Source organism: Rhineura floridana, chromosome 4, assembly GCF_030035675.1.
Source record: "Rhineura floridana isolate rRhiFlo1 chromosome 4, rRhiFlo1.hap2, whole genome shotgun sequence".
In the NCBI taxonomy this organism is placed as follows: Eukaryota; Metazoa; Chordata; class Lepidosauria; order Squamata; family Rhineuridae; genus Rhineura; species Rhineura floridana.
The window spans coordinates 107,471,848-107,494,926 of record NC_084483.1 but is presented as its reverse complement, the minus strand read 5'-3'; the positions used below and the strand labels follow the sequence as shown (position 1 = coordinate 107,494,926).

Here is a 23,079-nt window from a genome sequence, read left to right as displayed (position 1 = left end):
CACCAAAGTTACGCACTTGTCTTGTTCTACTTTTTAGATACATAAGACCAATAATACTTGGTTAAATAAGTATTATTTTGAAACTTATTTCAGTATGCCAGAATACAATACAATCCAGTGAAATCTCCTGAGTAGATGAATTTAAATATACATAATCATCTTTGTCAAGCCAATGGTGTAAATGGCATATTGCAAAGATATCCTAGCCTGATATTCCATCTCCGGTAATTTAAAAGTATTGTATAATGAGAAAGAAGGAGCAATTACCTAAGAGATACCAATTAGGAAAAAAACCTTGTTTCCAGTTATCGAATCTCTAGTACAACATACTGTTGCACGCCACTCCAATCTCTAAGCGGTGAGATTTCCAGGGGTCCCTGCGCTTGCCCTGGGTTTGGTTTTCTTGGGAAGAAGGTCAGCAGAGACTGTGGTGCCTTTATGAAATATGGTTTATTTATTTACACACATTCCAACCTGAGCTTAGGATGGAGGAGTTCAAGGCGTCAGCAGTCCAATATCCAGCTTTTCCATCAGGGTTCCAGGAGGCATCCTAAAGCCAAGGTGCAGACAGCCAGTCTCTCTGCCTGCCTCCAATTCCAGCCTTTCTCTGACACAACTCTGCAACACAAGCCTCTCCTCAGCGGGGGGGGGGGGAGGCTCTCCTGAAGAGTTTCAATGACAAAAGGATCTTCCTGGCCCATTCACCAGTTGCTGGGCACCTGATAGACCCATTAACAAACCTGGTCACTCTATTAGCTTAACAAAAGAAACTCATCTGACCAGCAGAGCAAGTTTCTCACCCCAAGGCACAGGATTCCAAATTGAAGGGGACTCATAGAAATTATCCATTTCAACCCCCAAACTCACACCAATACACTTGTAATGCATTGTCCTGTGTGCAGGATCTAGAGAGGAACAGGATGGGTGATTTTTATTTTTTTTATTTTTCAGTCTTTTACAGTGAAATTCAGTGTAGTATGTCCTCCTGCCTGATAGGACCAACCTATACATCAGGCTGATAAGTAACCTCTTTCCTTTCACTTGAACATCACAGACAAAAATCAAATGCTAGGAACAAAAAGTAGTCCCTCATTTTCCCTCTCCCCCTCCTTTCCCCTCATTAGGTATCACTGCCACTGTCTGTAGCCAATAATCCAGAAGCCTTTGATATGGGAGGAAGAACCCTACCATATTTTCCTAGTCCCTGCAGGTCCTGGAGGAGTGTGGCAGAGTTGCATTGGGCCCTACACTATGGAGACTGTCTCCTCATCCTAGAGGGCCCCTGTTAGCTTTGATGCTGCTGAAAAGCAAGGAAAAAGGGAGGTCTGTGGCATTTCAGTCATTCAGGAAGGAGAGTGACCTTGCAAATAGGTGGAGGTTTATGAAATTTATATATCCTTTCCCACTTCAAACGGTCCTGAAGTGACCCAAGTATAAATCTAATAACCAAATCCAAAGTAATAGCTGGCAATCAAAGTAAAAATCTAATAATAAAAGTTACATAAGCATGTTAAAAACTTTGAGGCAAGAAATTAAAATCTTGTAGTAAACCCCTCCCAAATATATTTCAATATCATAAAAGGGTCCCCTGACACTATAATAATGGGCACTTTGTTAGTATAGTAATAATAGATAATACATACTACTACTACACTTAGAAGGAACTGTTGCAGTAATTAAGAATGTGCACCATTAGCACAAAGATACAATAGATATAAATAAAGCTACTGCTAATAAACTGCTTGCAATTATGAAGTAGACAGATCCTATTTGCAAATAATTACAGTTATTTAGATGTACACATAATTGCAATCTCTAAACTTAATATAGGATACATTAGTATCAATAATTGCTGGGAAACAGTAAATGCCTGGTTTTGCAGTGTAGCTCAGCGTTACTCTATTGTTACCCTTAATAACAATTGTTCCTTAATTAGTTTTTCCATGCTGCAGCTCATGTATCGCATAGCACATCAAGGACTAATCCACTTAAATGTGTGCTAATCATACTCCGGCATGGAATATTCTGGATGGATTACCATTGTCTCATCACAAAAAGGGGAAGATTAAGTTGATAATACCTGGTTACATGGAACTTTTTTATTTAAAGTAACTAACTGTTGTGCCTTACTGTCTTTGAAATCAGACTGTCAGGTGAAAGCAAAGAATAAAAACAAAGGAGTCAACAAAGAAGAAAAATGAAACTTCACAATGGAGACACAGTAACAAATCTTAAACTAATATCATTAAGTCTAGGATGGTATAACAATAACTCCTATTCATGACCTTGTGCAAGTTCCTGCAACAGACATTTTCTGTAAATTACTTTAATAACTTTAGTATGTTCCAATTGCTCATTTTAAAGGTTATGTGAAACTCATTTTCCATTTTTGTATAACTGATGGGAAACTGACAAGCACTAAATGGGACAAAGTAGCCAAAGGAGGGAAAAGAGAAATAGAGAGTATGCATTTTTCTGTGACATTATCTTTATATTTTTTCCAGCTATTATGTACACACATGAAAGCTGCAAATCTGTCCTTTTAAAAACAAAAAAAACAGTATCAGAAGTCTGGAAGAGACACCAGTTGCAATGCTAAATCTGATTCTACATGACAGAGAATTCTGCCCAAGCACAATGTTGGACTCCCCTCGCTCCCCATTTATATTTAGAAGCACTCACTCACCTGATGACTGTCTGAAGTTTTTCACAGAGAACCATGAAGACAGAGACAACATCATCACAAAGGGACTCTGCAGTAGAATCTCCAAAAGGGACAAAGGGCACATAATTAGCAGCAGCAGCAATGTGTGCACCTAACTACCTAATTTGCGGAACTACCTCCAACTTTAATGACTCTGCATTTCACACAGAAAATTCTGGGGAAGGCGAGGATGTGGTATTAAAAATGAAGGTTTCTCCCCTCTGGTCCCAAATTCAGTGCTCTGGCACAAAACCGGGAATGTAACATCCACTGAGAGAGAAGATCCCATGTTCTTTGTCTTAGTTCCCCATGCAAAACACTTCACCTATACTGATCATATAAGGATACCAGTCTGTTATACAGACCATTGAGAATAACTATGAGATGGTTCATGACATGAGCTAGGGGAGTGGGGAGCAGAGGTGCAAGAAGGGGGTCAGAGTCGTATTGGCGATGCTCCTGCTTGCCGGGTTGGGGAAGTGGTGAGGTCATGGGAGCTCTCTGTTGGTGCCAGCCCCACTGCTCTGCCACCATGAGGAGAGTGCTGTTGTTGCTCCGTTCCCCCGCTGCCACCACACCACTGTTCCTGGTAGTGGAGGTTTCAGATGTGCTGTTATCAGCACATTCAGTTGTTTCTGACCTTCATTAAACCTTTGAAGAAAAACTGTAAAACCAAGATTTTGGGAATATTTTTTCTTTCTATCCATTACACACATATTTATCTACTTGTTTCAAGTGCTCAGTCAATAGAAGAGCTTGCTGAAATTCCTAGAGATTACAAGTATGTAAGGGGTAGGAGTGAGGTATAACGTAAAGTTTGTGAATCTTTTAGTATATGAAAAATGCTGGGAGCTCTGGAAGATTGCCATCATGGTCGAAGAACTGCAGGGTGATTCTAATGGACAATGAGCCATGGGAAATGAAGGAAGCTCTATATATGGTGGAAATGCATAACAATTTTGCGTAGGCAAAATGATGGAAAGAAAAAAAGAAAGTTGAGGGGGAGAAATAAATCAATTGCTGAATAGTCATGAACTCATACCTGGGCTCTTGCACCCCTGAAAAACTCCTTGACCTTCAGCTATCTATTGAGGAAAAATAAACATATTGTCATTAGCACAGGTATGAGAAAAGTAACCATGTTCACTGAAGACCAGTTTTTAGTTTACAGTTTCTAGAAAATGATCCAGAGAAGAATTATGGAGCCCATTAAAGCTAACCTCAGTTTTGAGGTGGATCTTAAGAGGCTGCAGAAGTTTGTTTCCAAGCCTGGCTCTGGCAAACTTTGTATCTATAAATGAGATACAGGTAACATTGCCAGGAAACACCAATCCATCTATGGTTGCAATAGGACTCACAGTATTCTCTTGTTTATGGCGTAATTGTAAAGTCAAATCACTCAACATCTGGCTGAGGGTTGCCCGCACAGCTGTGTTAATACTCCTCTGATGATAACTGGAGACATACGTTTCAATGCATACCTGCACAGGAAGGAGAAAAGGAACAGCAGTAGCAAGGTAATTATACCTTCTCGTTTTTTTGATGGAAGAGGCTAACTTGCTTCATTCAGATGTATGCCTTGCACACCTCGATTCAGGGTATACCATTTCAGATTGCAGGTGAGAGCTCACATGATTCAACACTCCTCCATATGAAAAATTTGGTGCACATAGAAAGTTATATATCTGGAAGATGGGTTCTAGCCTAGCCTTACGCTGACATGCCAGTTTTCTACAAACTGGGAATCGCACATACAGAGAACCATGGGATCTTCAACCTATGGAAGAACCCTAGCACAGGTTTACCACCTCAGTGGGAACTAGCCCCTAGTTGGAAAAAATGGAAATAGACTGCTTTCAAGTTGATCCCGACTTATGGCACCCCTATGAAGAGGGTTTTCATGGTAAGCGGTATTCAGAGGAGGTTTACCATTGCCTTCCTCTGAGGCTGAGAGGCAGTGACTGGCCCAAGGTCACCCAGTGAACTTCATGGCTGTGTGGGGCTTCGAACCCTGGTCTCCCAGGTTGTAGTCCAGCACCTGAACCACTACTCCACATTGGCTCTCAGCCCCTAGTTAACAGCATCTAAAACAATTATCTGCTGATATTATTTTGCAGCGTTATTTTATCAATTAAGATAATGTCATTTTCACATATTTAAATTTGCATTTAAGATTTTCAAAATATCAGATGTGACAAAAAAGCATCTCTTAAGCTGAAATCAAGCCAGTAAAGGAGAAAATTGCCTGTCCAGTTCCCTATGGGGCTTCTGGCTCGAAGGTCATGGGTGCAGTCCCTGTTAGAGCTGCTACAATCCGGAAACAGAGCATGGGAAAATGAAAGAAGTACAGGGAGAACTCAAGGAAGTAATGAGGGAATTGTAACATTTCTCTGAACAAATATTTACAGTTGTGTAAACATATTACAATTAGGGATGGAGAGATAACCTATTTCTCTTCCATATCAGTTTCGCATGCGCTCAATCATAGGTCTGTTTCATCCCATTTTTTCAGATTAAAACACACACAATTACAAGTTAAATTGAACACACTTTTCCCTAAAGTATGTATTTTGTACCCATTCTTTCCCTAATATATCCATTTTGAATGCTTTTCAATGCATTTTCCCCTAAAATATGCCTTTCATACAGATTTTTCCATAAATTGCATATTTTTGAAGTGAAATGGAATTGCAAGACATGTTTGCATATAAGCCAAAACTGGCAAATTAAATCACTTTAAACTATGAAATAAATAAATTTCTCCTCCATCACAATTCTCCCTAATCACAATTCTTGCTTGAGTAATTTACATTCAACCTAGCTGTTAAATGCACATTCTAGTGGCTGGCGATTCAGTTATTTTATTAACATAGCCAAAGCTTAGCTTCCAATCGAAAGACAGCACTTACCTCAGCAATCTTAAGCACTGAACTCCCATTCAGCTCAAATGTTGGAGTGTATGTTATACAGAGCAGGACCTACAATCAAAGGAACAGCAAGGGCAAGAGAGTTAGTCTGATAGCACCCTGAAACCCTGGCCAAGGTTGTGAACTGCATCCAGAAACAAGTCCCCCCACCCTCGCACATGACTTTTTTTGTTGATCAGAGACTCACAAGGAACAGGCAGAAAAGTCAAATCCAACCTCTCTGAAAGCCAGAATCCCACATTTGTGGGATTAATTTGTGGAGTCCACAACAGAGGACAGAAATAAAGAAGGTGAAACATATAAAGGTGTCAGCACAGAACAAAGCACAAACAGGCTAAGCACTCATTAGCTTTTGTAATGACTAGAGGAAAACTATAAACCAAGTTCCTTCACTCTGCTCAAATATTTGGGATCACTACTCAGTTTGACCTTATGGAAAAATCCTTTTCAGTATTCTTCTTCTGGAGAGTATCTATCTATCTATTAATCAATCATAATATGCAGGAAGTTGTTTGGATCTAATTCATTCATTTTTATTTCTATTTTTAGTTTCCACAAGCTTTTATTATTAATCCCTTAAAAAAAATCTTTTGAATTTTCATAGCTCAAACTTATGACATGGTGTACAAATAGAATGAAATGTGCAAACCATAAACTAAACACACAAAGATAAAACAAAATTACCAAATAAAATAATAATTATACTAACAGGGATAAAAGGTAAGTAGCGAGACATTTCAGGAAAGCAACTGCTCATTGTATATAAAGATAGAACTCTATAGAACTATTACCTATTGTTCCTTATTCGTTTGTTCCAAATGCTAAGAAGCTGGCAGGTGGCATAGCAAAATGAGAACACCAAATTTCTTAATGTTCACACCAACTAAAGGTGTGCACATGCTGTTGGTAGTGCCCTTGCACCTGATATGCAATTTACATACTGAATAAATGTGTACCACACCAAAGCAAATATGACTACACATTTTTGTCTTATCTTGCTGGTTAATTTTTCTAGCAGGGCAATCTGACAGACTTGCTGATATCAAGTGGTCAAATAAGCCTTTTCCATTTTATTTATTTATCTATTTATTTGATTTATATCCTGCACTTCCTCCCAGAAGGAGCACAGGGCAGCAAACAAAAGAACTAAAAACACTCTAAAACATCATAAAAACAGACTTTAAGATCAATTAAAACAAAACATCTTTAAAAACATTTTTAAAAAAGCTTTAAAAACATCTTTTTTTAAAAAAAAGCTTTAAAAACATATTGAAAAGCAATTCTAACACAGATGCAGACTGGGATAAGGTCTCTACTTAAAAGGCTTGTTGAAACAGGAAAGTCTTCAATAGGTGTTGAAAAGATAACAGAGGGAATTCCAAAGGGTAGGTGCCAGACACTAAAGGTCTGTTTTCTATGTTGGGTGGAAAAGACCTCCTGATAAGATGGTATCTGCAGGAGGCCCTCACCTGCAAAGCACAGTGGCTGACTGATTATATAAGGGATAAAACAGTCTTCTCAGGCATCCTGGTCCCTAGAGCTTTGTACATCAAACCCAGCACCTTGAACGAAGCCCGGTAGCTAATAGGTAGCCAGGCAATGCTTTCAGCAGAGGAGTGACATGTTGGCAATACCCTGCCCCAGTGAGCAGTCTCACCGCCACATCTTGCAGCAGCTTCTGGATCAACCTCAAGGGCAGCCCCACATAGAGCGCATTACAATAATTTAGCCTGGAGTTTACCAGTGCAAGGACAACAGTGATTAGGTTATCCCAATCCAGAAACAGCTGCAGCTGTCTTACCAGCCAAAGCTGGTAAAAGGCACTTCTAGCCACGGAGGTCACCTGCACCTCTAGCAACAAAGATAGATCCCGGAGAACCCCCAGACCACGAACCTACTCTTTCAGAGGGAGTATGACTCCATCCAAAGCATGCAACTGACCAATTATATGAACTTGGGAACCACCAACCCACAGCACCTCCATTTTGCTAGGACTCAGACTCAGCCTATTGGCCCTCATCCAGCCTACCACTGAGTCCAGGCACAGATCCAGGGCTAGCACGGCCTCTCCTAATTCAGATGTTACAGAGAAATAGAACTGGGTATCATCAGTGTACTGCTCACCTTGCCCCAAATCTCCTGATGACCGCTCCCAAGGGCTTCATATAGAGGTTAAACAGCATGGGAGACAAGATGGTACCATGTGGCACCCCACAGCACAACTGCCAGGGGGCCAAAAGACAATCACCAAATGCTATTCTCTGAAAACAACCTTGGAGATTACTACTGTAAAACAGTGCTTCCAATACACATCCCACCAAGTCTGCTCAGAAGGATACCATGGGCAATGGTATCAAAAGCCACTGAGAGATCAAGTAAGAATAACAGGGTCGCAATCCCCCGTCCTTCTCACGATAAATGTCATCCATCAGGGCGATCAAGGCCAATTCAGTTCCATAACCAGGCCTGAACCCAGACCGTAATGGTCAAAATAATCTGTTTCATCCAAGAGTTCATGCAATTGCTGCTCCACAGCTCTCTCAATCACCTTCACTAAAAGGGGGGTATTTGCAACCGGAAGGTAGTTGTCACAAACCAATGGGTCCAGGGTGGGCTTTTTCAGGAGCGGTCAGATCACCACCTCTTTCAGGGCAGCTGGGACCATTCCCTCCCACGATGATGCATTGACCACACCCTGAATCCACTCGGTCAAACCCCCTCAGCAAAACTTAATAAGCTAAGAAGGGCAAGGGTTGAAAGGACACATTGCTGGCTGCATTGTTGGAAGCACCCTGTCCTTGTCATCAGGCCACATCAGCTGAAACCAATCTGAAGAAGTTGCAGCAGACGTTACATTGGACACCTCACTGGGGACTACAGTAGATGTGGATGGGGCATCAAGATTGCTATGGAGGCAAGCAACTTTACCCTCAAAGTGCCTTGCAAACAATTCACAGTGGGACTCCAAAAGGTCTAAAAAGCCATATCCTTGAGTTGATGTCAACAGATTCCTGACAATACGGTATCCCAGTAGGATGAGAGAATTGGGAACTGTCAGACCCACTCAATATCTTTCACACAGGGTAAATCTATTCCCTCCCTGTCTCACACCCAGGGAGGGCCAGTCTTCTGCCAGTTGCAGACTCTCACTCTGAAGGTATCTGGCAACTTTCTCCTATCATTCAGTTAATTGCACAGGTTCTCACCCTGTGCAGAAACTACACATGCGCCATACCACTACCAATCTCCTCTAGATTGTTTTTTTAAAAAAATAGAGGGGGGTAGTGCCCTCAGGACTCCCTAAGGGGATTCCCAAGGGGCAACTGCCTTTGGTGTCACCCCGCCGGCGGCACACCCACCACCCAAGAGCAGCCAGGCTTTTATGCCCCCTGACCCAGCCAGGGGCTGATGGAAGAGGCTGCAAGTTGACTACAGCCTCTGTCTGGAGCCAGGGTCATGCAGGAGGTCCCAGGCCTTGCAACATTTACCAGGAACTTCAGTTGTCAGCAACCCAGTTGAGTGAGCAAGCAAGCACTCAGATGCTCAGGTACTCACTCCTAGGGCAGGTCTTCTTCAGTCCCCCAGTGCTGCAGCCATTCCCCATACCCTTCCATGTTCCATATCCTTCCATGTTCACTTTGATCAAGTGATCAAATCCTTATTCTTCAAATATTTATTGTGGTCTGTGTACAGATTCAAAAGGGCTAATTGTGAATTTATTACTAGATCTTGTTTCACAGTTTTCTAGAAACAAACAGACCTCCAACCCCAAATTACTTGGACCAACTGGCAAGTCCCCCACCCATGTAGGTAGATCCCAGTTTCACTGAACCTCCTCCAGGAAACAGAGGGCACTGTGTTACTTATTCAAGGCAGCTTTCCAGGAGTCGTATACCAGGGATGCCCCATTTTTAACACCTGACCCTTGACCAGACCCAATATTGTTTTAAAAGGGGGGTTCTCATTCATTTACAAGGTATCAGGAAGAGAAGTTCCTTTCAACATATATAGCTGAAATTTGGTATACATCCCAATTACTCAAAATGGGAGATTTTACCATCTTTCAAAATTCATTATATGAATTCTGCCTCAGCAGTCCAGCTTAGGGCAAGCCAAATCATAACTGACATAGTGGGTTATAACCATCCCAACTTAGCCTCTGAATTGGGGAAGGATGATTTATCATGGCCACCAGGAATGTTAGCCTGAATGTAGGCCAGGTCATACAGGCCTTGTCACACACATGAACAATACTTGGGTTGGGCGAAGGAGGAAATTTGCAATTATCAGATAAGAGTGCTAGCTATATTTGTTATGTGCCTTCAAGTCGATTACAACTTATGGCGACCCTATGAATCAGTGACCTCCAAAAGCATCTGTCATGAACCACCCTGTTCAGATCTTGTAAGTTCAGGTCTGTGGCTTGCTTTATGGAATCAATCCATCTCTTGTTTGGCCTTCCTGTTTTTCTACTCCCTGCTGTTTTTCCCAGCATTACTGTCTTTTCTAGTGAATCATGTCTTCTCATGACGTGTCCAAAGTATGATAACCTCAGTTTCATCATTTTGGCTTCTAGCGACAGTTCTGGTTTAATTTGTTCTAATACCCAATTATTTGTCTTTTTTGCAGTCCATGGTATCCGCAAAGCTCTCCTCCAACACCACATCTCAAATGAGTTGATTTTTCTCTTATCTGCTTTTTTCACTGTCCAACTTTCACATCCATACATAGAGATCAGGAATACCATGGTCTGAATGATCCTGACTTTAGTGATACATCTTTGCATTTGAGGACCTTTTCTAGTTCTCTCATAGTGGGCCTCCCCAGTCCTAGCCTTCTTCTGATTTCTTGACTATTGCCTCCATTTTGGTTAATGACTGTGCCAAGGTATTGATAATCCTTGACAAGTTCAATGTCCTCATTGTCAACTTTAAAGTTACATAAATCTTCTGTTATTACTTTAGTCTTTTTGACATTCAGCTGCAGTCCTGCTTTTATGCTTTTCTCTTTAACTTTCATCAGCATTTGTTTCAAATCATTACTGGTTTCTGCAATTAAATATATCTATCAAGCTATGCATTCAGCTTGGAGGATAACCACGTACAAAGTAGAATTGGATTACTGAAAATGCCAGAGCACAAAATACTATAAATGTCTCATTTCATAAGGTGACAAATATTGTTGTACTGTGGCAATATACAAGTGTTAAGAAAACATCTGGAAATGGCAAGCACAAATGTAAATATTCTACCCAAACTTTCTCTGGAGAAGAGTGAAATAGAACACTCTACATTATAAAACAGGATTTCAGTGTGTTGGTATTACTTTCATCAGTTCTCTGCTCTTGCAAATGGAGTAATTCAGGAAAGAATGAGAAAGAAAAAATAGAAACAAATGCATTCTCTTAGATTTTACTCCCATTTCTGTTAGTGATCAAATGACCATCATCTTCTATAAAATATGTTCAAAAATCTGTGAAATTAATTTCCAAGAACTTTAAACAGAAATTGCTAAGCATTATTTATTCCTTGGAGTTGTCTAGATATGCCACATCTGCAATTGCTTGCCTTCAGATATTCAGGGATTACTGCAGGTCCTAAAATCCATGGCAACGATTTAGAGGCATGCATGATGACTCCCAGTTATCTCTGAATACAAGCTACCTGGTTGGGAAGCAAGAAGCAGGGACTAAATGCAACCCACCCCCATTCTTGTGTTGCGAACAGCTAATTGGCAGCATTTAGACATTACATGCATGTAGCAATGCCTCTATCTGGCCCTTAGCAGGATCAAAGTGCCTGAATGCATTCCTTCACACTAATGATCCTTAGGGAGGGTCTCAATCAGGGTACCTTGACATGGTGCCCTCCAGATGTTGTTGCACTCCAACTCTCATCAGCCCCAACCAGCATGGCCAATGGTTAGGTTTTATGGGAGCCATAGTCCAACAACTTCTGGATGGCACCACGTTGGTTACCTCTAGTCTAGATAAGCTGGAAGCTTGTGACATTGCACTATTATTTGGAAGTTCCTTATTGTATAAAGACTAGTTATCTTTCTACTTGTGCTGAACTTACTAGAATTCATTTTTTATGCATTTTCAACTGAATTTAAAATGTATAGGCTATGAAAGGAACAGGACTTCCTTCTATCTAAAGCATAATATTGTAGATTGGGATGATTATAGGAGTGTGGCACAGATTCAGCTGAAGATGGCTCCCTGCTATTTATTGATTATAATAATTTATTTATAGAATTTATTGATCATTCTTCTGTCTAAAACGATGATTGTCTGTTGTGTTACTGTACATTAGTTCAAAAAAGCATAACATCAGTAGGTGGTAAGAGGCAAATCAGAGGCCCAGTTCACAAATCATGGTAAACTATAGTTAATGGTTTACCCTGAATGCATTAATCTGGACTGTTTTGCTCTTTTCCACTAGTGTGCAGAGGAAACAAACCACAATCCCTAGCTTAGCATTATGTCCAAACCTGGGATTGTGGTTTGTTTTGCTTAAACAATGATCAGTAAATTAAAATCAAATGTTGGGTACAGATTGTGGTTTGTTGCAGGCAAAAATAAACCACGGTACTTGGTTCAGATATAATGCTAAGTCAGTGACCATGGTTTCTTTCCTCCATGCACTTATGGGGAGCATCAAAGCTGTTCAGATCAGACTTACCGGAAGGATTGCTCCGCCTGTGGCTGCCTCTGAGATGAGCTCTGTCTCAGAGGAAGCTTTTTTCAGTTTAAAATCAGTCAAAAGGGAACTTTGACTGGTATAAATGTTCTCCCAGGCAAGGGTGAACCGAAGAGATTATCCACAGAAACTTCGTTGGGCTGTCGGTGGCTGGAATTGATCAGGAATTCCCTGGGAAAAGAAGGCATACCTAGCAGCCGAGAACGGAGTTAGGACTTCCAGCAAGCTGGACTGGAAAAAAGCGAGACGTTTTTCTTTTAAACGATCTACAACAGGCGAGCTTTCTTCTGTCTAATCTTATCATTTGGCTTAAATTACTACAGCAAAAGAGATTTGTTTAAGAATCAGCAATCAAGATACCTGGGTGAGTTACACTTCTCTCTTTTATACAAGGAATTAAGGAGGAGGAAAGAAAATTTTAAAAAAACTTATCTTATTTTTTTTATGGCAAAAAGCCGGCCTGAATTTGGAAACTATAAAGATTAAAACGGATGAGGGGCAACTTACCCAAAGAGAAAATCTGATTTAGATGATTATTTGATTGATATATGTCTGGGACTATTTTTTCTTGGACTACTTTCTTTAGACGAATCTGCTGTTCATGTATGTTACTAATTGTTCGGCGCTGTGAACCAAATTTGTTTTGCATTCTTGGACGTGCGGGAGATAAGAACTGTGCTGGCCAGATGATGTCAACAGGCATGGAATATTAACTCTTTTGTTGTTGGAAAAAAGCCTTTATGTTTGGGAACAGTGGTTAATATCAGAAATTAAAGGCTTCTTTTGGAATATTAACTCCTTTGTTGCTGGAAAAAGAAATAAATTGCTCTTTGCTTGGGAATAGTGGCTATATTGGAAATTGAAGGGTGTTTTTTTTCTCGGTCTTAAGAATGACAATCAAGAAAGTGGCTGAGACCCTGGATGTACAGGAAGGGGTCCTCTCTCTAAATATGTTTCAGAAAATAATGGATGAGATTGAGATGGCGAAACAGGAGCTGAGACAGGGTAGACAAGAGATGAAAATTGAATTTGGCAAAATGAAGCAGGAGCTGAAAGAAATAGGGGATTCTATGAGAGAGGACGTAGATGAGATCAAAGATATAACTGGACAAGCAATAGAAGATGAAAGAAAAATTAAAGGTAGGATGCAAGTCCTGGAGATTGGAACAGATATATCAAGTGTGGAACTGGAAAAATATTTGGAGTTTGTGGATCCTGGAGATAAAGATTACTGTTTGGAATTCGGCGTTGTCCCTGGAGAAATTGATGAAGATATCAGAGATAAAGCTATCAATGTTTCGATGGAATTTCTGGACTGGAATGATTTGATGGAACTTGAAATAGAGAAAATTTATAGAATTAATTCCAGATATGTGACAATGGAAAAACTCTCAAGAGATGTGCTAGTGCATTTCATAAAAAAGAGGAACAGAGATATGACTTTACAACAATATTTCAGCAACACATTCAGAATTGATGGCAAGGAAATATTTGTGATGAAGGAAATTCCCATCAGACTCTTACTATATGACTATGACTATGACAGCAAGATTATTATGGGTGCAAGGATGGAAGTTGGAAGATGGAATTAACACTGATAATGGAAAAATGGCTATTGAAATTACTGGACCTAGCAGACTTGATGAGATGGATTAATTGACATGTTTATTTGGAGAAAAATCGATGGATATATTTTTCAAGGAGTGGAAACCTCTCTTTGACTTTTTGCAGAAAGAATAAAGTGATGTTAATGAGATTTGATGATTAATTAAGATAACTACTGGAGGAAAGTGATTTTGTAATATATTAAGAGACAGGTTTGTTATATATTATAGACCTATAACTGATCTGCGACAAATCGGAAGTCAACATTTCATTTTATTGTTTAATTTGTTTCTTTTTTGTTTCGTTTTGTTTTGTGTTTGAAAATTTGAATAAAATTAATGATAAAAAAAAGCTGTTCAGATCAGTGCATTCAAATCAAATCATTAACTACTGTTTATAATAACATACAAACTAAGACAATAAAAGGTTAAATACTCTCTTCAACAGTGAATAATATAAAGGTTTAATAGTGCACCTAAAGCACAAAAAGTTGCCTGCAGCATCTTCTTAGAGAGCTCATTCCACATTACTGATGCCACCCTAAAGGAACTGGTATTATGTGCAATACAAATCTTACTTTAAAAAAAGACAAGATATCTAGAGCGAGGCGTCTAAGTCAGTGAGAATTAAGGAGGGCACAAACAGTGCTAGACAAAATGGAAATAAGAACGTGAAAAAGAAATTTCTCCTATGAACAAAGAACCCTGTTATGTTTAGTGATGACTGAAAAAGACAAACAATATTAGATTGATTCTTGTCTTGCAAATGCCCTGGTGAAAGCTGTTTCCATTAATGAGTAATCCATATTGAGTATGTGGATCTTAATTACAACTAGAGTGCTTCCTTTCTTAAAAGAAATGCTGCTTTGCTCTTTGGTTGTCCAGAATATGAAAGTTATCCTGATGAGTTTTTCAAATTGAAGAAAAGAAATGATGGAAGCAACTGTTTTTATTAGAATAAAATCCATGTCCCCTAGAACTGGGTTGGGCGGCATTTTAGAGTGCTTCTGTATGGCCTGTGGGGTATTAGAAATGTCCATTTTTAGTCTGCATGGCTGCACAGAACAGATTTTAAAAATTATTGCAAAAAAGTAACACACAGCCCGAATAATTTTTTCTCTAAGTACCACATATTTTAAGCCCACAAATCAAAATCTTAGGAACTTCAGGTTAACGTTTCAAGAAAACACACTTTAAATAGAAAACACTATAAAATATAATATTTTTTCTATCTGCAGATCCATCCATCCTTCGCTACACTGGCCCTGGCAGAAGTGGTACTATTAGGAAGAGGCAGGAGAGATTAATAGTCTCGCTATTATGTATTTTTATTATATATATTATTGTGAAAACCTCCACCAAAAAAAGCATCTCTCACAGGAGAAAGAACTGCTTGAACAGCTACAAGAGTATCACCTACACAAGTAGGCTTTGGTATTTTGCAACTTTCACAGCTATCACATCAATCTCCCAATCACCTTTTCCACATCTATTTGCATGATCATCCCACACAGTAAGTGACAAGCAGCTGTTGTGTATTTCACATTACTAAATTAAAAGGTCAACTAGCAAGCAACAGACCCTCACATCAGATGAGCACATCTACTCAAGTGTACAGGGTTCCTTGGGCTTTCCTCCAGCAGCTAGGAAAGCATGTGCTCTGTGCCACTCACATTCAGAGGGGAGGTGGGTATAACACCACCTTCATAAACCAAATACTGCTGATGAAATATGCTGAAAATGAAGGGAGAGAAAACAAGAAAAAAAACATGTCCAATAGAGTTCTAGGCAAGGGTAATTGCATTAAAAAAACATGAAAAACAATGGTTTGGTATTAATGTGGGCATACAGCATCAAGGAACAACAAGCATATCTACATGGTCATACACCTGGGTAGGAATTTGGGATATGAAAACCTGGGATACATTGCCTGGGGCTTAACCAAACACAGAACCCTAGCGTTAACTCTGCACGTTATGCAAGGACTTATCTGTCCCTAGGTTCTGTTTCAATATTTATTCCCACTGCTTGGTGGCCATTTCAGGTGCTCTTTAAAATATTCTCCCAGCCTTGTGTGAACCATTTATCCATGAACAGATCACAGACACACACCTGGCAGAATGTCTACATGACCCAACCACATGGGTTGTGGGTTGTGTTGGTCTTTCCTTCACCTCCCAGCAGGATGCCAATTCCACAGAAATATTCCACGTGGCTGGATCAATTACATGCAGCCCCAACTTCTCCTAGGATCTTCCCATAGGTAACTAAGCCACTCCTGTATGGTTTGGAGAACATTTAATGAGTCCTTCACTAATCTCAGATATATTTATTTATTTTTAAGCAATAAACATTCACAAAACATACACAATTAAAATCACATCCTGGATATGTAATGTATGAAACTTTAACATGAAAATTATGCGCAACCCTCTGGCTCATTATCTATATAGCTCAGAAAAGTTGGTCAGGAAGCACAGGAGTTAGTGAAAAGCAAGAATCTGACAAAACAATGGATGGTAGGAGACATGAAGTTGAAGAAAATAACTGGGGCAAAACTACACATAGTGCTTTAAGGAAAGAGGAATGATAGACTCTAACAGGGGAATTACACCAGTAATGACTTCTACTTTCATGACAGCATTGTGATCTGTCAATCCTAAGGACTAACAAGCATTTGCAGAGGGGACTGAATGTAATGTGTTGATTGGAACTGACTAGCCAATTCTCTAGCTGCAGTCTTCTAGCTTTCTTCAGTACTGTACATGCTGTTCATTCCCTCAAGAACAATCCTGGCTATATTTTCCCTTCTCCAGTACTCCACAGTGCTCAATCACAAACAATGTTTCTCATGTGAACATCATGTGAGTGAATGGGCAAATATAAGTTCATACAGGCTATACCGGCCTTTCCCAACCAGTGTGCCTCCAGATGTTGTTGGACCACAACTCCCATCTTTCCTGACCATTGGCAATGCTGGCTGAGGCTGATGGGAGTTGTGGTCCAACAACATCTGGAGGCACACTGGTTGGGAAAGGCTGGTCTATGCCCATGGGCAGTTTTCTCTCTATGAAATTAAGAAGTCTCTCCTTTTCTCCCCTGCAATTATTTTAGTTACATGGTAGATATATGGACTAAGTGAAACGACTATATGCCTGCTTTCAGCTTTTGGAAGCTCTAGAATATAATAGATTCTTAGCCTTGTTTGTGGATTCCTGTTCACATGCTCCCCATTGTGTGAGAGTAAGAAGAGAGCCACACTCACTGGCCTCACTCCCTTAAGACTTGATGTCTACACACTGGGAAGAAATCTGAAGTGCTCTACACATATAGGCTCCCATGTGATTTAGAATCCTGGTCATGTAGCGTTCTAAATCACATGATGAGGAGGCTTCCTGCTTCACACTCCCTACCTCCATGTGTAGACTATGGGGAGCTGCCAAGGACATGATTAAAAACAACTATTACTACATTAGGCATAGATATTTACAGTCCAAAAATTAAGAAGGAAAAATAAAAGAAAACTCACAAAGTAAAACAATCTACCCGACCCCAGAGTACCTTTCCAACCTGGGATCCCTTTAACCCAAACATGCATTTACAGACCTTTTTTTAAAAAAACCTTAAACTTGTATGGTGGTAGTGCTGCTATTGTGACCCACTTAGGTCAGGCTGTGGTCTGGTAGGTGGTCCGACCCACCAGTTGAAGAACAATGCCTTATCACTGCATGTCAGTTGGCTATGTTGCTCTCTCTCTTTCCATCTCCGAAAGAGGCAAGAAAACTAAATATACTGCCCCCTCAGAAATGTCATGTGATTTTGTTTGTTGAAGTTATTTATTCATTTAGCATGGAAAACATGTTAGTTAGTTAGTTTTACACTTTCAAAACAAAATGCAAATAAAGAAAGCAGAAACAAAAAAAGCAAATTGCCAAGAAGATACAAAAACTTTTTAACTATGTCTTTTTCCATTGGGGGGGGGAGCATCTACTGATCAGTAAAGTGAACACAGGGTTTCTCATGCCTTTGGGAAATGTATGTCAGAGTTTACTACAAGTTCCGTATTGTTGCATAGCAAGCAAGGATTAAATAAACATTATTCTCTGAATTCAGAAACAGAATAAAGGCATGCCACACATAAATAAAAGAGTCTGTCATATGTCCCTTGTTCAGATGGATTTTCTAGGTCAGTTTCTCTGATATTGCCAGGAATCACACTTTTTCATACCAAGGCTCTCCTCAGCCCTTCCAAGTGTTTCCAGGAATGAGTGATAATCATCCTTGTTGCCATAAGCAAGAAATTAATTCCCTATGGGTGTTATTCCAGCCATCCCAGATGTTAAGGAGGGCTAATGTGGGGATTGACCACAGTTCTTGCTTATTTCTATAAATACCTTCCCCCAGAAATTCACCACAAAGTCCTACTTGTGACCCAGGAATAGAAAGGCTTTCTACAGCATGTGTCTAATTTTCTTAATTACTCTCCCTCTATCTTGCATATACTCTATGAATTATTTGGTTTATCCCACCTCAACCTCATGCTCCCCCTTGGCTGCCAATACCACTCCATATGTTCATTTCCAAGAAAGGTTCCTTCTGCCACATGGAACATGCCATCCATCCACCAATTTTCATGTTTTCTCAACAGGCTGCTTCCATTATGGAATTTGCTCCCACAAGATGCAGTGATGGCCACCAGCTTGGATGGCTTTAAAAGAAGATTAGACAAATTCATGAAGGACAGGGCTATCAATGGCTACTAGCCATGATGGCTGTGCTCTGCCACCCTAGTCAGAGGCAGCATGCTTCTGAAGACCAGTTGCCGGAAGCCTCAGGAGGGGAGAGTGTTCTTGCACTGAGGTCCTGCTTGCGGGCTTCCCCCAGGCACCTGGTTGGCCACTGTGAGAACAGGATGCTGGACTAGATGGGCCACTGGCCTGATCCAGCAGGCTCTTCTTATGTTCTTATGTTCTTACTAGTCTCTTATCTAATGCATTTGCAGATAAATAAATAACCTAGTTAGAATTTACCAAAATCCAGAAGACAATTGTATTACAGAATTGTCTCTGATTGTTTAAATAAAACCCAATATTCTGGTTCAAGTAAATGTGTGTGTCCTATGAAGGATACAAGGGCAAATGCATTCATAACTCTGGGTGGATTGTGTACTCAATGTATAAAGCATGACATGTTTAATTATGAAGAGGATGAACACAGTGGTTTCCCATCAGTCAGTGGAGCTGCAAAAAGGTTCTGCTGTCATTGGAAACTGAGAAGCGCCTTTGGAAACAATTATTCAGAGTGATCGATGCTTAAAACGCCCGGGCAAAGTCTTACATTAGGAATGGAATAACTGCAAAGTATGTGACTTGTTGAACATTCTATAAAGAAAGCATTCATTACTCTGATGTGCTAGGACAGAACTCATTCTGAAAACCAGGTGAAATGTCTGCTTGTGTACAACAACCATAGTAACATTGAAACAAGGATAAACACTGAAAAGTGTTATTTAATGGCTGCAATAGTAGATTTTGCATTCAGAGTTATGATGATACAAGGAACATGTGAACAGAAAGCCGGGGGAAGAAGTACAGTACTAGTGCAATCTTAGGTGCATCTATGATGTACGCTCCACCCCAAGTAAGTGTGTATAGGATTGCCCATTATGCATCGCTTTTATCACCACTTCTAAACATTAAACATCAGTGGCAGATGCGACATAAAAATAAATGCAGCATGAATTCAAAGTCTGACCATTTCAACATATCTGTAGACAAAACATTAAAGTCAACTGCAACTGAAAATGATTCAGCCTTCATCATTCAGACTTTGGAATGAAAACAGCCTGTTTGTCTGTCTATGAGAGGGGCCTTTTCAGCATTGGACCCACATTTTTGGAACTTGATTCCAAATGAGATCAGACAAGACCCATCCCTATAGGCTTTAAAGTGGGCCTTGAAGACACTTGTTCTCTGCTGCTTTTACAGAATGATTTTAATTGGGCTGCAGGGATGGTGCTGCCAATACCTATATTCTGTTATACTGTGGTTTAATGAGTGAACTGGGTTGGCTCTTTTTACGTGCTGAGTATTTTAAGGTTATTGGGCATTTTTAAGTCTTAAACTCTGTTCTTTTTACATTGTTTTCGTGTGTTCTTTCTATATTATGTAAACTAAAAAACACATATATTCATACCTATTATGTTTGCCACTTTGTGAGAATATTTTTCTAAAAAAAGAATAAAATTAAATAAATTTATAAATACAAATAATAAGTAAATGAATAATTTCAAAGACCCATATCTGAATGTTTAAATTCAGACTTCTGTCTGAACATTCCCATTCAAATTCTAAAATCTTCCTACCCCAGGGATCGTTATTTTGTATAGAAAAGCAGTACTTTCCCCGACCCTAGTTCTGACTTAAGTGAATCTAGGATGACAAATGAAAATATTATTTTATTTCTTTATTTAATTAATTTATATCCCACTCTTCCTCACAGAAGGAGCCCAGGGCGGTGAACAAAAAACACTAAAAGTCTGTAGCACAAGTGCATGGATAAGCTATTTTGAGATGTCTCCAGGGGAAGCGCCATAGGTCACTGGCATCTCCAGGTAGGGCTGGAAGAGACTTCTGCCCAAAACCCAAGAGAGTTGCTGCCACTTGGTGTAGACAAGGTTCACTGTCAGTAGTGGTTGGTATGGTGGCACAGGTAGGACTACATTGCTCTCCTTACTTTGGGTTGCTGCCACTGACAAAAAGGGTGAGGGGCAAGGCATGTGGAACTCAGCATGTGGTGATGCATGGTAGCAGGAGTGTCAAATTGGCTCTGCCGCTGCACACTGCACCACACTGCGCTCCCTGTGTTCCTCTCAGAGAGTGGCAACTACCCATGGTGTTGGGAAGCCAGGAGAGTAATGGCTACTGACCCAGTCACTGCTGTTGACTGTGATAGCCTAATTTATCACCAGACATACCCTTTAGACAGGGGTGGTGGACAGATTAAGATGGTGTACCCCTGGAGACTAATGGAATCCACTGGATTCCTGAATGCCCTGGGGATGTTCCCAATAGATAGAGCAGGTGGTCCTGTTGAAGCCCTTGCCATGCTGTGGAACAACAAGATGCATTGGGCTATTAACACGGTTGCCCCTGAGCATCCTCTCCAGCATTGTGGAGCCCGGTTTGTACCTTGGTACAACAGTGAACTAGGGCAATGAAACAGGCTGGATAATGGCTAGAGCACAAGAGGAGAAAGACGTGCTGTAAGGCTGATCGGGCATGAGTAAAACATCATAACTGTGCCTACTGTGTGGTGGTGAGGGTGGCGAAGAAGGCCCACTTCTCTGTCTCCATTGCATCCTCAAGTAGCTGTCCAGTAGAGCTTTTTCGTATTGTCAGGGTCTGTTGACATCAATCCCAGGAAATGGGAATTTTAGACCCTTCAGAGGCCCACTGTGAATTGTTTGCAAGGCACTTTGAGGGTAAAGTTGCTTGCCTCCATAGCAATCTTGATGCCCCATCCACATCTACTGTAGTACCCAGTGAAGTGTCCAGTGCAACATCTGCTGCAACATCTTGGGATTGGTTTCAGCTGATGAGGCCTGATGACGTGGACAAGGTGCTTCCGACAATGTGGCCAGCAATGTGTCCTTTCGACCCTTGCTTTTCTTGGCTTATTAAAGTTTGCTGAGGGGGTTTGACTGAGTGGATCCAGGCTGTGGTTAATGCTTCACTGTGGGAGGGAATGGTCTCAGCCAGCCTGAAAGAGGAGGTGATCCGACCTCTCCTGAAAAAGCTCACCCTGGACCAATTGGTTTGTGAAAACTACCACCCGTTCGCAAAAAAACCCTTCTTAGGAAAGGTGATTGCGAGGGTTGTGGAGCAGTAATTGGTGAGATGGGTATCCGAGGCCCTGTTTTACAGTGGTTCTATTCCTATCTTCAGTATCATTTTTAGAGAACAGCATTGGATGATTGCCTTTTGGCCCCCTGGTAGTTGTGCTGTGTGGTGCCACAGGGTACCATCTTGTCCCACATGCTGTTTAACACAAAGCCCTTGGGAGTAGTCATCAGGAGATTTGCGGTGAGGTGTCAGCAGTACTCTGATGATACCCAGCTCTATTTATCTGTAACATCTGAATCCGGAGAGGCCATGCTAGCCCTGGGCCATTGCCTGGACTCAGTGTGGGCTGGGTGAGGGCCAATAAACTGAGTCTGAATCCTAGCAAAATGGAGGTGCTGTGGGTTAGTGGTTCTCAAGTTCAGATAATTGGTCAGTTGCCTGCTTTGGAATAGGTTGTACTCCCTCTAAAAGAGCAGGTCCCTAGTCTGGGGATGCTCCTGGATCCATCTTTGTTGGTAGAGGCTCAGGTGATCTCAGCTTCGACTGGTAAGACAGCTGCTGCCATTTCTGGGTTGGGATAGCCTGACCAATGTTGTCCATGCATTGGTGACCTCCAGGCTGGATTACTGTAATTCACTCTATGTGGGGCTGCCCTTGAGGTTGGTCCAGAAGCTGCAGCTACTGCAAAATGTGGTGGCGCGACTGCTTACAGGGACAAGGTTTTGGTGTATAAAGCCATATGCAGCTTGGGATCAGGATACCTGAAAGCTCGTCTTGCCACTAATATACCCAGTCGATCACTGCACTCTGCAGGTGAGGGCCTCCTGCAAATACTGTCTCATCAAGAGGTCTGTTCTGCACAACACAGGAAACGGATCTTTAATGTAGTGGCACCTACCCTTTGGAATTCCCTCCCCTTAAATATTAGACAGGTACCATCTCTTATCTTTTCAGAACCTACCTTCCTCTTTCAACAAGCCTTTTAAGTAGAGACCTTATCCTAGTCTGTGTTGGAATTGCTTTGTAAGATGTTTTTAACATTTTTTAATAAAAAGATCCTTTTCAAGATATGTTTTAAGATGTTTTTAAAGATGTTTTGTTTTAATATATTTTAAAGTCTGTTTTTAAGATGTTCTAGAGTGTTTTTAGTGTTTTTGTTTGCTGCCCTGGGCTCCTGCTGGGAGGAATGGCAGGATATAAATTTAATAAATAATAATAAATAATGATGTGGGGATGCCTACAAGTCTGCCTTTACTAAGGTCCAATGCAACAGTTAGGTATAACTACAAAGAAAGCAAA

The 23,079-nt window shown here is 40.6% G+C and overlaps 1 protein-coding gene across 5 annotated transcripts in view; it reads right to left on the bottom strand.

Moving 5' to 3' along the window:
• Positions 1–23,079, bottom strand: part of ARFGEF3 (ARFGEF family member 3) — a 90,963-nt gene that overhangs the window by 45,164 nt on the left and 22,720 nt on the right. For all 5 annotated transcript variants that reach the window (XM_061623967.1, XM_061623970.1, XM_061623968.1 and 2 more), the window contains 4 exons: positions 5,614–5,682; positions 4,063–4,185; positions 3,747–3,789; positions 2,687–2,765 (listed from right to left, as the gene is read on the bottom strand). In XM_061623967.1, the coding sequence (XP_061479951.1) occupies positions 2,687–2,765; positions 3,747–3,789; positions 4,063–4,185; positions 5,614–5,682 (314 nt within the window). The remainder of the gene's footprint in view (positions 1–2,686; positions 2,766–3,746; positions 3,790–4,062; positions 4,186–5,613; positions 5,683–23,079) is intronic.